This window comes from Dama dama, chromosome 22 (assembly GCF_033118175.1).
Source record: "Dama dama isolate Ldn47 chromosome 22, ASM3311817v1, whole genome shotgun sequence".
In the NCBI taxonomy this organism is placed as follows: domain Eukaryota; kingdom Metazoa; phylum Chordata; class Mammalia; order Artiodactyla; family Cervidae; genus Dama; species Dama dama.
This window is the reverse complement of record NC_083702.1, coordinates 437,751-454,142: the sequence shown is the minus strand read 5'-3', so window position 1 is coordinate 454,142 and position 16,392 is coordinate 437,751. Positions and strand designations below refer to the sequence as shown.

Sequence of the window (16,392 nt, the reverse complement as noted above, 5' to 3'; positions counted from 1 at the left end):
AGGATCCTCGGTTACACACCCTTCTCGGGCCAATCACTGGATTGTGAGTGGCTAAGACTGGCTACTACTCTCCTGGGACTAGGAGAGGTTGCACCTGAGAAGTCAAGGGGTCTCAGCCCACCAACAAGAGGGTGGAATCCCTCAGTAGAAAGGGGATGGCTGTTTGGTCTACCATGAAGACAGGACACCCACTTCAGGGTCCTGAGCATGGTCCTCTTCTCACTCAACTATGAGGGAGCGGGGGGGCCTGACATCAGTACACACACAGGTGACCCATGTGGGCTACACGCCACTGTGCAGATGCGTGCAGTGGGCAGTCAGGGGGCGCTTTCTTCAGAGAAGGTGCCAGACAGTGTCAAAGATGGGCATCTTGGCCAGCTGCTAGGGCTAAGGGATGAGGGCATGGGTGAGACATGGCAGGGCACCCAAGGAGTCTGGGTTCTGAGCACAATGGGAAGCCTACAGTTGTAAGCAGATGGAGCCAAACCAGCACGTCTCTTAAGAGATTACTCTGGTGGAGAATGGCTCCTGTGAGGGCAGAGGTGAGGCCGGGAGATTGGAAACGTGTGTGCAGGTGGGAGCACGGAGCTGTGGAGGAGACACTGGGGGCCGAGGGCAAGTCTCCGGAGCTGCCGCTGTGCCTTCCGAGTGCGGACCCCCAGCCCACGTCACCACGCCGGCTGACCGCTCCACCATGTGGGATGTGCAGCTCCTCACCCAACTTCAGACAGCCTTCTAAGAGCCAGGCAGGTCTGGTTCCTGTGCTTCTCTGCCAGGGAAAAGCTGGCTCTTATGGGTGCTGTGTTCTCAGGGTCTGCTCTCCGCCACTCTCTCGCCCCCTCCCCATCCTCTCCTGGCACATGAAGCCCCTAGTGCTGCTCCCCTGAATGCTGTGCCCACACTCGCCACCACGCCTGTCTACACTGACACAAGCAATCATCAGGAGGAGGAAGGTGGCTTTCTCTTGGGCTGGGTGACCTCAGGCAAGTCTCCCCATGCCTCAGGTTCCTCATTTGTGACAGGGAGAGAAACACCCAGCTCAGGGCTATCACAAGGATCACATGAATTATCATACAAGTGTCAGCTGGTGTTATTAGCGTTCTCAGGTACAAACCACCTCCACACTCCCACAGCACAGCCAGGAACCATCAGTGCCCCAGCTGGCCTCCGTCTGCGCTCTCAGGGCTGGAACTCGGGGCAGTGGCAGCAGGACGGCCGGGGGGTGCAGCTGGGCTGACAGCAGACCTGCAGGGCCGGGTCCTCGCCCCGGGCCATCTGGCTGGGCCCAAAGGTCATGGCAGCATCAAACTGGGCCTTGAGCAGCTGAAGTTGCTTCAGTGCCTGCAGCGCCTCTGGGGCGACCTCATCCACACCCCCGAGAAGGTTGTAGTTCTCACCAGGGTCCTCAGAGAGGTCAAAGAGCAGCGGGGGCTCATGGGCAGTCAGAGGACTAGAGGCGTGGCAGGCAGGGTCCGCGGTGGTGTCGCTGTGGACAGAGCCTGGGGAGGGGCACACACCTGTGCACCGGGCAGGGGGGCTGGGCTCGGGGGCTGGGAGGGGTGGGCGGGGCCGGGGCAGAGGAGGTTACCCTGGGTAAAGAAGTGTGCCTTGTACTTCCCGCTCCGCACAGCATAGACCCCTCGGACCTCATCCGGGTAGGCCGAGTAGAAGAAGAGGGTGTGCCGGGGGCTCTGGGGGCAGAGTCAGGGGGTCTGCACGTGCCCAGCACTGTCTGCTCCGTGCTGGGCCCTGGGCGTGCAGTGGCTCCCTGCCCACCCAGAAGCCCCCGGCCGGCATCACTAGGATGCAGTTTGACAGAGGGTTCACCTGGCCCCAGGGACTTCAGGGGCTGCCCACACTCACTCCTGGGGAGGGTGAGTGGTTGGTGGGGGTGGGGGGAAGGGAGGTCAGGATGGGGGTCAGGGAGCTGTGGCTATGTGCTCACGGGCCCTACCTTGCCGGTGCCCAACAGCAGAGGGCTGAGGTCAACGCCATCCAAGGTGATATTGGGTAGCGGGGCCCCCGCCAGGGCGGCCAGGGTAGGCAGCAGGTCCAGGGAGCTGGCCAGCTCATGGGTCACACCTGGGAGTAGAGGGCTGTGCAGTCACTCCATTTGTGATTAGGGCCGGGAAGATGAGACCAAGAGTCCAGGAGCAGAAGGCCTGAAAACTGACCGGGAGCGATGTGACCTGGCCAGAAGGCCAAGGCAGGCTCTCGGACGCCCCCTTCGAAAGTGGTTCCCTTTCCGCATCGCAGGAGGCCAGAGCAGCCACCGTGGGACATCCGCATCGTCTCAGGTCTGGGACACACAGGGAGGACGTCAGCAATGAGAAGCCCAGGGTTTCCAACTTGCCTCGGGGACCCCAGCCCCAGACTGATAATCAAGTCACACATTTTGCCCAGAAATGGCCAGCATGTGCCTGTCCACTCCCTGTCCTCCCAAGACCAGCACCTCCATGTACTCACAGCCGCCAGCCTCCCACATGCACGTGGGTGTCACCATATATGGCCAACAACTCCCGAGACCCCCTTAGCCCACTAGGTTCTTGGCCAGCGTCAACATGGGAAGACCCAGGGCCCTGTGGGGGGGTCGACCAGCACCCCTCTGCCTCTGCCGAGTACCCGTTGTCCGCAGTGAAGAAGACCAGTGTCTCTCCGAGCAGCCCCAGGTCCCCCACAGCTGTCATCAGGGCCCCCACAGCCGCATCCAGCTCCATCAGGGAGTCCCCAAATGGCCCTCGGCCTGAGTGCCCTGGAAAGCTCTGCCCACTGAACTGGGGGTAGTGGGTGTGCTGGGGATGGAGACTGGAGTTAGCACCAGGTAGGGTTCATGGGGAGCCCAGGCGGAGGGGCCAGAGTCACTCACATGGGAGGCGTAGTACAGGAAGAATGGGCGGCCTTGGCGTTGGGCATCAGTCATGAGGTCACGGGCAAAAGCCACGTAGCGGGCCTCGAGTCCAGGCAGCCAAGGGGGCTGTGCCTCCACCGACAGGTTGGCCAACAGTGGGACAGGGACCAGGCCCTGGTCACAGGTGCCATCGCAGGGGGTGGCCGGCGGGAAACAGGTCAGGTTCTGGCAAGGGCCCTGAGGGAGCAGCTCCTTTAGTGGTCTAGACTGTGGGGTGGGGCTCTGGGGTCAAGGGGAAGGATCCTAGTGGTTCCTACCTGGTCATGGGAGTACGGGATGCCCAGGAATCGATGGAAGCCGTGGTGGGGGGGCAGAAAGGCCCCCTCAGGCCCCACCCCAAGGTGCCACTTGCCAGCTATCCCTGTGAGGTAGCCTTGGGCAGCCAGGACCTCAGCCAAGGTCACCTCCTCCAGGGGCAGGCCCCCTCGGGAGCTGGGCTCCAGAACTCCAGGGTACAAGCCCATCCGAACTGGGAGTCGGCCGGTCAGGAGGGCAGCCCTACGGGGCAAGTCAGAGTCCGTGCGACAGAGCAAAACCGAGATGCATACAAGAAGGGGAGAGAGGAGAAAAAACAGAGAGATATAAATTTCTCCATAGAGACAGAGACCCTGCTCCTCCCTCTGCACTCCAGAGTGAATCTGGGAAGAACCAAATGGTCAGGGGTGAGGGCTGCCGGTTTCCTTCCTCACCGGGAGGGTGTGCACAGAGACACAGGCACATAGAAGTCGGTGAACCGAAGACCCCCTGCGGCCAACTGGTCCAGATTGGGGGTGGTGGAACTGGGGTGTCCATAGGAGCCCAGGTCCCCGTAGCCTAGGTCATCAGCAAAGATCAGCAGGATGTTAGGTGGGCTGGCAGCAGCCAGGCCTGCGGCCAAGGCCAGAGTGAGGGTCCACAGAGCCTCCATGGCTCACCGCACAGACAGGCCTGTAACAGAGACCCTTGGGAGAGAAGGCAAACTGGCTCCCGCAAGCTCTAACCCCGAGACCCCAGATCCGAGCACTACCCACCCCCAGACCCGGACATTAACCTCCCCGAAGAAACCAGGCTCAGGCACCACCCTCCGCTGAAACCCCAGACCCAAATACTCCCTCGACGGAGACAACTCCTTTCCAGCTGACTCGGCACCCGGAGACCCTCGACCCCAACAAAACAGGCTCCCCAGGAGCCTGTAGCCTGGGATCTAACTCCCTGGAGACACTCAAGGGCCAGGACACCTTCAGACTCTCAGGCGGAGATCTGACCCTCTTCTGCTAAAGGTCCCGCCTAGGCTCATGGTCAGGGGGCAGAAATCTCAGAACACTGACCCGCGGGGGCCCACGAAGCGGAACAAAAGCAGTTCAGGACCGAGGAGGAGGCAAGTGCGGGACACCGGGCAGCCGGGCCCTCCTCGGGTGCTTCCGCCTCGGCCCGGCCCGGCCCCGCCCCGCCCCCTGACCCGTGACTCCCGCGCGGCCCGCCCCGGGGCGGGGCACGGCGCTGGGAGGGGCGGGCCGCGCGGAAGGGGCGGAGCACGAGGTTGAGAGGGCGGGCCGCGCGGAAGGGGAGGGGCACGGCGCTGGGGGGGCGGGGCCTGTTCCGACCTGGAGCGCCGCGGGGTCTCGGCTGGGCGGCAGGTGGCGGCTGCGCCCGGGTTTGCGCCCCGAGGCCTTTGGCGCTAGAGGCGGGCGCGCGCGTGAGGTGCGCGCAGGACGGATCCTAGTGCTGGGGCTCGGCGAGCTAGTGTTCCTTAAAGGCCCTGAGCCTGGAGAGTGTCGAATGAGCAAACCGGAACGGAAACCGTGGAGTCCGCGGGCTGCCGGCTTTTCCTTCAACGCTGTTTGGTGTTTTCTTAAGACCGATCAAAAATTCTTTCCAACTTTTCCCCCTCCATTCGTGTGTGTGTGGTGGGGGTGTGGTGGGCCGTGTGTTTGTGTGTGTGGTGTGTGTTTGTGGTGTGTGTGTGTGTGCGGGGTGTGTGTGGGGTGTGTGTGTTTGTGGTGTGTGTGGTGTTGTTTGTGGTGTGTGTGTGGTGTGTGTGTGTGGTGTGTTTGTGGTGTGTGTGTGTGCGCGGGGTGTGTGTGTGTGTGCGGGGTGTGTGTGTGTGTGGGGTGTGGTGTGTTTGTGGTGTGTGTGTGTGGTGTGTTTGTGGTGTGTGTGTGTGTGTGTGCGGGGTGTGTGTGTGTGTGGGGTGTGGTGTGTTTGTGGTGTGTGTGTGTGTGGTGTGTTTGTGGGGTGTGTGTGTGTGTGGTGTGTGTGTGTGCGGGGTGTGTGTGTGGGGGGTGTGTTTGTGGTGTGTGTGGTGTTGTTTGTGGCGTGTTTGTGGTGTGTGTGTGGTGTGTGTGTGTGCGCGGGGTGTGTGTGCGGGATGTGTGTGTGTGGGGGGGTGTTGTGTGTGTGTGCGGGGTATGTGTGTGGTGTGTTTGTGGTGTGTGTGTGTGCGCAGGGTGTGTGTGTGTGCGGGGTGTGTGTGTGGTGTGTGTGTGTGGTGTGTTTGTGGTGTGTGTGTGTGTGTGTGTGGTGTGTGTGTGTGCGGGGTGTGTGTGTGTGGGGGGTGTGGTGTGTTTGTGGTGTGTGTGTGTGTGGTGTGTTTGTGGTGTGTGTGTGTGTGTGTGTGTGGTGTGTGTGTGTGCGGGGTGTGTGTGTGGGGGGTGTGTTTGTGGTGTGTGTGGTGTTGTTTGTGGTGTGTTTGTGGTGTGTGTGTGTGGTGTGTGTGTGTGCGCGGGGTGTGTGTGCGGGATGTGTGTGTGTGGGGGGGGTGTTGTGTGTGTGTGCGGGGTATGTGTGTGGTGTGTTTGTGGTGTGTGTGTGTGCGCGGGGTGTGTGTGTGTGCGGGGTGTGTGTGTGGTGTGTGTGTGTGGTGTGTTTGTGGTGTGTGTGTGTGCGCGGGGTGTGTGTGTGTGTGCGGGGTGTGTGTGTGGGGGGTGTGGTGTGTTTGTGGTGTGTGTGTGTGGTGTGTTTGTGGTGTGTGTGTGTGTGTGTGGTGTGTGTGTGTGCGGGGTGTGTGTGGGGGGGGGTGGTGTGTTTGTGGTATGTGTGTGTGGTGTGTTTGTGGTGTGTGTGGTGTGTGTGTGTGGTGTGTGTGTGTGTGGGGGGTGTGTTTGTGGTGTGTGTGGTGTTGTTTGTGGTGTGTTTGTGGTGTGTGTGTGGTGTGTTTGTGGGGTGTGTGTGTGCGCGGTGTGTGTGTGTGCGCGGGGTGTGTGTGTGCGCGGGGTGTGTGTGCGGGATGTGTGTGTGTGGGGGGGGTGTTGTGTGTGTGTGCGGGGTATGTGTGTGGTGTGTTTGTGGTGTGTGTGTGTGCGCGGGGTGTGTGTGTGTGCGGGGTGTGTGTGTGGTGTGTGTGTGTGTGCGGTGTGGTGTGTGTGGGGGGGGTGTGTGTGGGGTGTGTGTGTGGTGGAGGTGTAGTGTGTGTTGTGTGTGTGTTGGGGGGGGTGTGGTGGGGCATCTGGAGGGTGGTATCTTCTCTGCATCCGGGTCACACCAATGGGAAGGGCTCATCCAAAGAGATGACGGCGGTGGCTCCATCACTGGACAGCCTTGTATGAATGACTTCACGGTTTTGGTCCCCAGATTGTTTATCTGTTTCAAAGTAAGAGAGCGCCCCAGGAGGCGGTTAGGTGGGTATCTTACTCAGTGCAACTAAACACCCCAAGATCAGTGCCTCCCTGAGAGTGCCTCCCCACAGCAGCTCCCCTAGGACATCTCTTCCTTGGAACCCTCCCCAGGGCAGCTCTCTGGCCTCAGGCTCCCCAACAGGGTCGGACCTCAGGACCAGCAGGATGTGGGCTGCTGTTGCGGAGGGCTTCTCATATTTCCTGCCCCTGGAGCCAGCGGGAGCGTGGACAGAGTCCTTGAAAGGCCTCTGGTCACTGGGGTGCGGCCAAGACAGAGCTCCCAATGAAGCCCAGCTGTGGAGCTGGCATTTTCCTCGTGAAAGATGAAAGCTACGACTAGAGGCAGTAGGAAGGAGCAGAATTCCAAGGGCAGGGACTCCCTGAGACGGGGCTGGGCCCCAGGCTGCTGCCGGCCTCGTCGGGAATGGAAGGGGCTCCTGGGAACCAGCCCCGTGGTGTCACACTCCAGTACCGCTTCTGTGCCTGTGCGTGGGAGCAGTATGGGGTGGGTGGCCAGGACAGAAAGTTTTTCCATGGCCCAGAAATCTTTGAACCTGTAATTGGAACTATCACAGCTGGTTGGCGCTGTGAATTGGAGTTTAAAAGGAATCAGCCAAAGGCCCTTTCTTCCCTTTCAGCTGCAAGCTGGGAACTACCCTTATTCTCCAGGAGAGCCGGCCTGAGGCTGTAATGTTATGCAAATGGCCGACACTTTCCCCTGCAGACTCTGGAGGTTGCTCAGGTGTGTGCCCACGGCAGGCAGCCCTGACCTCTGGGTGGGGAGAGGGTGCGTGTGCCTCCATCTATGTTTGTTCAAAGCTGAGCTCTGTGGGCATCAGAGTCTTTCCGCGATTGTGAGCCTTTCTTGGCATTGCTGTGGGAGCCGGCAGGAGGGTCAACTTGGGACAGAGCCCCGGTGGGAGGCAGCCTGCCAGGGTGCGGGAAGTGGCTCTGGACACTGTTAATTTGGAACTAACACCCACAGTTAGGAGAGGGGCCTTGTGAGCGGTGCCGGTCTGGTCTTTCTACACCTCAAACAAGGGAGGGGCCTCCATTTCCTGGGCCTGCCTGGGGCTGGTGGGTGGGTGAACTGCATGCAGTACGTGGCCCATTTGAAGGTATTCTGTGGTGGTTCCTGGGAACAGCTGATGTCAGGGATCCAGGACACTAAGGGCCCTGTGTGCAGGCCTCCATTTCCCCCCTTGGGTCTGCTCCCTCCTCTTTGGCCTCAACAACCATCATTCCTAACCCCAGGATATCGGAGGCAAAAGATCCTAAATCAGTCAGATCTAACAGGGAGCACAGGTTCTGGATTCAGATCCAGGGGCTTGGATGGTGCTGACTGTGCACTGGCTTTTAAAACCAGGGTTCACAACAGCCCATGTGAATGAAGCCAAGCTGCTGGAAACCTCTTTGGTTTAATAGAGAAAAAGGCACCCAAAGACAGAGAGAGATAGAAGTGTATTGTGCTTGACCTGGTCAGCTGCCCCCCAACTGTCCTTGGTGAGGGTCTGGAGGATGCCCTCTTTGAGACAGCGAGCTGTACTCTGGAGTAGAGAGGGGAGTAGCGACACACTTAAGACTCTGGGGAGCTGGCTACTGTAGGGCAGCAGAGGCCTCAGGGCCAGGCGGAATGGCATGGCCTCAGTGATTTTTGGATCCCTGGCCATAGAGTCATCCTCCAGGACAACAACAGAGGTAGCACTAGTGGCAGTGGGGGTGGTGCTGGAAAGACCCTAGGCTTTGGGATTGTGGCCCAGACTTGACTCACAATGCAGCTCCTCTTCCAATTCCTGGACATGAGTCACTCACGGACCTGGAGCTGCCAGAGGGAAAGACCTGGCGGAAACACCCAAGGCTGTACTAACTCTTCTTCCTGGCCTCCCTTGAGGGAGGTATGGCCTTCAGCCAGGATGGCCATGCTCTAGGGGAAGGGACAGTCAGGGTTCTCAGGGGTTGTTGGCCACTAACTCTGAGAGAGTTACCAGACATACCACTTCCCAGACATTTTCATGCCCCCATAGTCCACTGATCAGAGAGGGCTTTGGAGGTCACACAAGACAAGTGTATGGGGCTACAGTCCATCTCACCGTGGATACAGTGATTATGTGAATTTATTTTGTATTAATTTCCCTGGTTCTTAAGCATATCATTCTAATAGATGTATTGAGCAGCAGGCCAATGCAACACTACCTGCGGACCTAGACAAGGACTCAAGGTAGTAAGCCCAAAGCGAGGCTCCTAGGGTTCCCCTCCTAGAACAGTTGAGGAAACACTAGCTACCTTAACAGATAAACCCCCAAATCTCAGTGACTTAACACAACAGATATTCACTCCTTGCTCACAGAAAATCCAGTTTGCAATATAAGCGGAAATAGGGGTGGGTGAGCCTCTGCTCCACGTAGGCATGTAGGGAACCATAGAAGAGGAAGTAGGGGCTTCCCTGGTAGCTAAGGAAGTGCTGCCATTTTTGACTCATGGATTTAAGGTCATCCTGAATGCAGAAGGCTGAATAGAGAGCAGGCAGGATAAGGAGGTATTTACTGATTAGGCCTAGGAGTGGCCGCGATTCCAGAACTCTTGACTTGGCCCTCAGTTCAGTTCAGTTCAGTCGCTTAGTCATGTCTGGCTCTTTGCGACCCCGTGAATCACAGCACGTCAGGCCTCCCTGTCCATCACCAACTCCCAGAGTTTACTCAAACTCATGTCCATCAAGTTGGTGATGCCATCCAGCCATCTCATCCCCTGTCGTTGCCTTCTCCTCCTGCCCCCAATCCCTCCCAGCATCAGGGTCTTTTCCAATGAGTCAACTCTTTGCATCAGGTGGCCAAAGTACTGGAGTTTCAGCTTCAGCATCAGTCCTTCCAATGAACACCCAGGACTTATCTCCTTTAGGATGGACTGGTTGGATCTCCTTGCAGTCCAAGGGACTCTCAAGAGTCTTCTCCAACACCGCAGTTCAAAAGCATCAATTCTTCGGTGCTTAGCTTTCTTCACAGTCCAACTCTCACATCCATATATGACCACTGGAAAAACCATAGCCTCGACTAGACGGACCTTTGTTGGCAAAGTAATGTCTCTGCTTTTTAATATGCTATCTAGGTTGGTCATAACTTTCCTTCCAAGGAGTAAGCGTCTTTTAATTTCATGGCTGCAATCACCATCTGCAGTGATTTTGGAGCCCCCAAAAGATAAAGTCTGACACTGCCATGCCCTACCTAGATGCAAAAGGGGTTGGGAAATACAGGCTCAGAAGCGTGGTGTGGTAGAAGGAGGAGTCAGAGGATGAGATGGTTGGATGGCATCACCGACTCAATGGACATGAGTTTGCGCAAACTCTGGGAGACAGCAAAGGACAGGGAAGCCTGGCGTGCTGCAGTCCATGGTCCTAGATAGCATATTAAAAAGCAGAGACATTACTTTGCCAACAAAGGTCCGTCTAGTCGAGGCTATGGTTTTTCCAGTGGTCATATATGGATGTGAGAGTTGGACTGGAGTCAGCAGGTGGGATATCAGCTTTCGGACATCTCAGTTTGCTGAATGTGGGAACAAGTAAATCCCTGGGGACTAGTTCTGTGGCACTGCTGAGGGAGAGTGTATCTTGAGGAGCTCAGGCTGGATGCTTCTTTCAGTACTTCCGATGACTCTGCAGGCACTAACTCCATGTATCAAATCCCTTTCAGCTCAAAGCAGTTATACATGGGTCCATAATCTATACCTAAACCCTGACTTTTACAGTTAGGGAGATGAGAGGTCGAGGAACTGGGAGGTCACAGTGTGAGGGATCCCTTGGAGAGACACGGATGGTGTCAGAACTCGGGGTGAGCAGACAACCTGTCACCAAGGTTCTCAGTGAGTGAGAAGACGTGGTTAGCCAAGGAGGACTGTTTGACCACTGCTATGTTCCTAGTGCCTCACCCTCATACTTTGGTGTGTATGTTTGTGAGTAATAAACATTTCAAATGCAGGATGTCCTTTTGTTCATTTATTCATTCATTAATATCCATCCAACCATCATTAAGCATTTCTATGTGCTGACTGCTGTGACTGAATACAAAAAACAGATTTCCAACAACACAATCTGAAACGCCTCTGTTGTAAAACACTTGGAAATGCTGCTCTTGTTGTTCAGTCGCTAAGTCGTGTTCGACTCTTTGCGACCCCATGGACTGCAGCACGCCAGGCTTCCCTGTCCTTTGCTGTCTCCCAGAGTTTGCGCAAACTCATGTCCATTGAGTCGGTGATGCCATCCAACCATCTCATCCTCTGACTCCTCCTTCTTCTCCTGCCCTCAATCTTTCCCGGCATCAGGGTCTTCTTCAGTGAGTCAGCTCTACGCATTAGGTGGCCGAAATATTGGAGCTTCAACTTCAGCATCAGTCCTTCCAATGAGTACTCAGGGTTGATTTCCTTTAGGATTAACTGGTTTGATATCCTTGCTGTCCAAGGGACTCTCTTCTCCAGCACCACAGTTCGAAAACATCTATTCTTTGGTTCTCAGCCTTCTTTATGGTCCAACTCTTAAACCTGTACACTGGAAAAACCATAGCTCTGACTCTATGGACCTTTGTCAGCAAAGTGATGTCTCTACTTTTTGTTTTTTTTTAGGCTTCCCCCAGTGGTTCAGACAGTAAAGAATCTGACTGCAATGCAGGAGACCCAGGTTTGATCCATGGGTGGGGAAGATCCCCTGGAGAAGGGAATGGTAACCCACTCGAGTATTCTTGCTTGAAGAATTTCATGGACAGAGAAGCCTGGCGGGCTCCAGTTCATGGTGTTGCAAAGAGTTGGACACGACTGAGTGACTAATACTTTCACTTTCACTGCTTTTTAATACTCTGTCTAGGTTTGTCATAGCTTTTGATCCAAGGAGCAAGCATCTTTAACTTCATGGCTGCAGTCACCATCTGACATGATTTTGGAGCCCAACAAAAATAAAATCTGTCATTGTTTCCATTTTTTCCCCATCTATTTGTCATGAAGTGATGGAAAGGGATGCCATGATCTTAGTTTTCTGAATGTTGAATATCAAGCCAGCTTTTTCACTCTTCTCTTTCACTGTCATCAAGAGGCTCTTTAGTTCCTCTTTGCTTTCTGCCGTTAGGGTGGTATCATTTGCATATCTGAGGTTGTTGATATTTCTCCCGGCAATCTTGATTCCAGCTTGTGGCTCATCCAGCCGGGTATTCCGAATGATGTACTCTGCATAGAAGTTAAATAAGCAGGGTGACCATATACAGCCTTGACGGTCTCCTTTCCCAGTTTGGAACCAGTACGTTGTTCCATGTCCAGTTCTAACTGTTGCTTCTTGACCTGCACACAGGTTTCTCAGGAGGCAGGTGAGGTGGTCTGGTGTTCCCAGCTCTTCAAGAATTTTCCAGGGTGTCTCGATCTACACACTCAAAGGTTTCAGCACAGTCAATGAAGCAGAAGTAGATGTTTTTCTGGAACTCTCTTGCTTTTTGTATGATCCAATGGATGTTGGCAATTTGATTTCTGGTTCCTCTGCCTTGTCTAAATCCAGTGTGTACATTGGAAATTCTTGATTCACATCAAGAACTTGAAGGATTCAAGTTTGAACCTTGAAGGGTTTTGAGTATTACCTTGCTAGCATGTGAAATTGCAATAAGGAGTTCATGATTTGAGCCACAGTCAGCTCCAGGTCTTGTTTATGCTGACCATATAGAGCTTCTCCATTTTTGGCTGCAAAAAATATAAACAATCTGATTTCAGTATTGACCATCTGATGATGTCTATGTGTACAGTCCTCTCTTTTGTTGGCAGACCCGCGTGCTATGACCAGTGCATTCTCTTGGCAAAACTGTCAGCCTTTGCCCTGCTTTGTTTTGTACTGAAAGGCCAAACTTGCCTGTTATTCCAGGTATCTCTTTTTTTTTTCTTTTAAAAATTATCTTTTATTCAAGTATAGTTAATTCACAATGCTTTAGGTATACAGCAGATTGATTCAGTTATAATACATACATACGTACACATATATATATGTATGCATATATTGCTGTTATGTAGTCATTCAGTCATGTCCAGCTCTTTGTGACCCCGTGGACTGGAGCCCACCAGGCTCCTCTGTCTATGGGATTTCCCAGGCAAGAATATGGGAGTGGGTTGCCACGCCCTCCTCCATCCAGATATCTCTTGACTTCCTACTTTTGCATTCCCATCCCCCGTGATGAAAAGGACTTCTTTTTTTGGTGTTAGTTCTAGAAGGTCTTGGGGGTCTTCGTAGAACTAGCTCTATGGTTATATTAGAATGTGTTCACTAGGTACCAGGTACATGGTGAGCATGTCACACCCACGCACCCTCCTAACCTGCACCAGGGCCCAGGGGGAACCGGAGCCACCTCGTCAGCCCAAAAGCAGGTGCCTGGCATGTGGCCTGAATGAGGGAGGGAATGAAGCAAATCCTACCATTGTCCCTAACATACCAGAGCTCACAGGGAGGTAGAGTGAAGCCAGGAAGTTTTCTCAGGCCACCAGATATCCTGGTGGCTGAGCTGGGATGCCAGCTCAGGCCCTGCCCTAAGGCCAGCCCTTCCACCTCTCTTACAGTCACATTCCCTTTTAGAGAGTCCTTTCCCCTCTCCTTTGTGTGGACTTTCAGGTACCCTTGGCTCTTGAAGCCAAAAGAAAGAAAAGCAGATTTCAGGGACTAAGTTTGGAGATTCAAAGCCTCTTCAGAACCTTCCTTGTCTCCTGTATCTATATTCCTCCCAGGGTTGCTTTCTTCCCAAGACTGTGATCTTGGTCACTGGTATCTATCAAGCTTCATTTCTCCTGTGTGTCCCAAGCCTGGAGAAAGGGTTTCTTCCCTCAGTTACGAGCCTTACACTCCAGAACAGGATTCTCATCGGCCCTGTTTGGGTCACATGCCCACTATGGTGTTCCAAGTGCTGGTTTCTCCACTGACTCACCACAAGCAACTTCGGACAAGGTGAGTTGCTTGTTTACTCTAATTTGTTCTGTTTCCTTGTCTGTTACTTGAGGACAGTAATGGGCTGGCTCAGTGATTTAGTGATGACTGAATGAGTTAATACACATCATACACTTGGGATGACATGTAGTGCTCAAAAATCTGGGGAGTAATCTATTTTCTTAATTATTACTATATATTTATCTTTTATTTAAGCAATTTTCATAAAGCTCTGTGGTGGTCTCTCTGTGAAGAAGTCTCCATACGAAGTTGTAACCACTGTTGGTCCCCCAAAGTTTGGAGTCTTAATTATATTACTCTTTGTAGTCCCCAGGACCACCAAGCCAAGAAATTAACATAAAACAATTCCTGGGCTAGTTATACTCCTCTGAGGGACAGATCTAGGTTTCCCAGGCCCAGCTAAGTTCATAACCCCAAGTCACAAAACTGTCACAGAAAGAACCTACAGTCCCCCTACAGTGAGTGAGTTGGTAGATACTACAAATGGGATTAGACCACCAAAAGTTCACATATGTGAACTATTGACTAGAACTTTAAAGTAAATGTTTTAAAAATAATTAAAGACAAAATAAATCTAAACATTGCATTAAATAAAAAGAAAGAGTCAATATAAAGAAAGAACAAGCAGATTTGCTAATGTACCAAATAAGCTTGCAGAAATAAAATTTATGGTCACTGAAATTTAAAACTCTATGGGATTGCATTAAATCTATAGATTGCTTTGGGTAGTGTAGCCATTTTGACAATATTGATTCTTCCAATCCATGAACATAGTATATTTCCCCATCTGTTTGTGTCCTCTTTGATTTCTTTCATCAGTGTTTTATAGTTTTCTATGTATAGGTCTTTTGTTTCTTTAGGTAGATATACTCCTAAGTATTTTATTCTTTTTGTTGCAATGGTGAATGGTATTGTTTCCTTAATTTCTCTTTCTGTTTTCTCATTGTTAGTGTATAGGAATGCAAGGGATTTCTGTGTGTTAATCCCTATCAAGCTACCAACGGTATTTTCCACAGAACTAGAACAAATAATTTCACAATTTGTATGGAAATACAAAAAACCTCGAATAGCCAAAGTAATCTTGAGAAAGAAGAATGGAACTGGAGGAATCAACCTGCCTGACTTCAGACTATACTACAAAGCCACAGTCATCAAGACAGTATGGTACTGGCACAAAGACAGAAATATAGATCAATGGAACAGAATAGAAAGCCCAGAGATAAATCCATGAACCTATGGACACCTTATCTTTGACAAAGGAGGCAAGAATATACAATGGAAGAAAGACAACCTCTTTAACAAGTGGTGCTGGGAAAACTGGTCAACCACTTGTAAAAGAATGAAACTAGAACACTTTCTAACACCATACACAAAAATAAACTCAAAATGGATTAAAGATCCAAATGTAAGACCAGAAACTATAAAACTCCTAGAGGAGAACATAGGCAAAACAGTCTCCGACATAAATCACAGCAGGATCCTCTATGACCCCCCCTCCCAGAATATTGGAAATAAAAGCAAAAATAAACAAATGGGACCTCATGAAACTTAAAAGCTTTTGCACAACAAAGGAAACTATAAGCAAGGTGAAAAGACAGCCCTCAGATTGGGAGAAAACAATAGCAAATGAAGAACCAGGATTAATCTCAAAAATATACAAGCAACTCCTGCAGCTCAATTCCAGAAAAATAAATGACCCAATCAAAAAATGGGCCAAAGAACTAAACAGACATTTCTCCAAAGAAGACATACAGATGGCTAACAAACACAGGAAAAGATGCTCAACATCACTCATTATCAGAGAAATGCAAATCAAAACCACAATGAGGTACCATTACACGCCAGTCAGGATGGCTGCTATCCAAAAGTCTACAAGCAATAAATGCTGGAGAGGGTGTGGAGAAGAGGGAACCCTCTTACACTGTTGGTGGGAATGCAAACTAGTACAGCTGCTATGGAGAACAGTGTGGAGATTTCTTAAAAAACTGGAAATAGAACTGCCATCTGACCCAGCAATCCCACTTCTGGGCATACACACTGAGGAAACCAGATCTGAAAGAGACACGTGCACCCCAATGTTCATTGAAGCACTATTTATAATAGCTAGGACATGGAAGCAACCTAGATGCCCATCAGCAGATGAATGGATAAGGAAGCTATGGTACATATACACCATGGAATATCACTCAGCCATTAAAAAGGATTCATTTGAATCCATTCTAATGAGATGGATGAAACTGGAGCCCATTATACAGAGTGAAGTAAGCCAGAAAGATAAAGACCAATACAGTATACTAACGCATATATATGGAATTTAGAAAGATGGTAACGATAACCCTATATGCAAAACAGAAAAAGAGACACAGATGTACAGAACAGAATTTTGGACTCTGTGGGAGAAGGTGAGGGTGGGATGTTTCTAGAGAACAGCATTGAAACATGTATATTATCTAGGGTGAAACAGATCACCAGCCCAGGCTGGATGCAAGAGACAAGTCCTCGGGACTGGTGCACTGGGAAGACCCAGAGGAATCGGGTGGCGAGGGAGGTGGGAGGGGGGATTGGGATGGGGAATACATGTAAATCCATGGCTGATTCATGTCAATGTATGACAAAAACCACTACAATAGTGTAAAGTAATTAGCCTCCAACTAATAAAAATAAATGAAAAAAAAAAAGAAGTAAAAAAAAAAACCTCTACGGGGGGTGGGGGGGATAAAACCTACGGATGAGGTTAATAGTAGATTAAACTCAAACAGAATCAGTGAGATGGAAGCCAGAAGTGGAAAAACTACCCAGAATACAGCACACAGAGAGAAAAATCTTCAAAGTATTGAGAAAAAAATATTTTGTCAATTTAGCATTCTACACTGGCTAAATTATCACTCAAAATAAGGGTGAAATAAGACATTTCAAAGTCACTACTTTGTCACTACTTTCGT

The 16,392-nt window shown here is 51.8% G+C and overlaps 1 protein-coding gene across 2 annotated transcripts; it reads right to left on the bottom strand.

Annotated features, from left to right (window-relative positions):
- Nucleotides 1–1,066: 1,066 nt before the first annotated feature.
- On the bottom strand, nt 1,067–4,353 carry ARSA (arylsulfatase A). 2 transcript variants are annotated; one of them, XM_061124217.1, is made up of 9 exons: nt 4,216–4,353; nt 3,598–3,835; nt 3,166–3,406; nt 2,867–3,085; nt 2,623–2,792; nt 2,175–2,299; nt 1,955–2,082; nt 1,589–1,691; nt 1,067–1,499 (listed from the first exon to the last, which is right to left on the bottom strand). In XM_061124217.1, the coding sequence occupies exons 2-9, from the start codon at nt 3,813–3,815 to the stop codon at nt 1,180–1,182; spliced, it is 1,524 nt and encodes a 507-aa protein (XP_060980200.1). In that variant the 5' UTR covers nt 3,816–3,835; nt 4,216–4,353; the 3' UTR covers nt 1,067–1,179. The 2 variants fall into 2 exon arrangements, with proteins under 2 accessions (XP_060980200.1, XP_060980201.1); XM_061124218.1 differs by having other exon boundaries at nt 3,598–3,721; nt 4,216–4,335.
- Nucleotides 4,354–16,392: the final 12,039 nt, after the last annotated feature.

What these genes read in the sequence shown, in the direction of transcription:
- ARSA (XM_061124217.1), bottom strand. Translation starts at nt 3,815, where the DNA reads ATGGAGGCTCTGTGGACCCTCACTCTGGCCTTGGCCGCAGGCCTGGCT. An exon ending in TCTCTGTGCACACCCTCCCG is followed by an intron (nt 3,407 to 3,597) that starts GTGAGGAAGGAA and finishes CTTGCCCCGTAG; the next exon opens with GGCTGCCCTCCTGACCGGCC. An exon ending in GGCACACTTCTTTACCCAGG is followed by an intron (nt 1,500 to 1,588) that starts GTAACCTCCTCT and finishes GCCCCTCCCCAG; the next exon opens with GCTCTGTCCACAGCGACACC.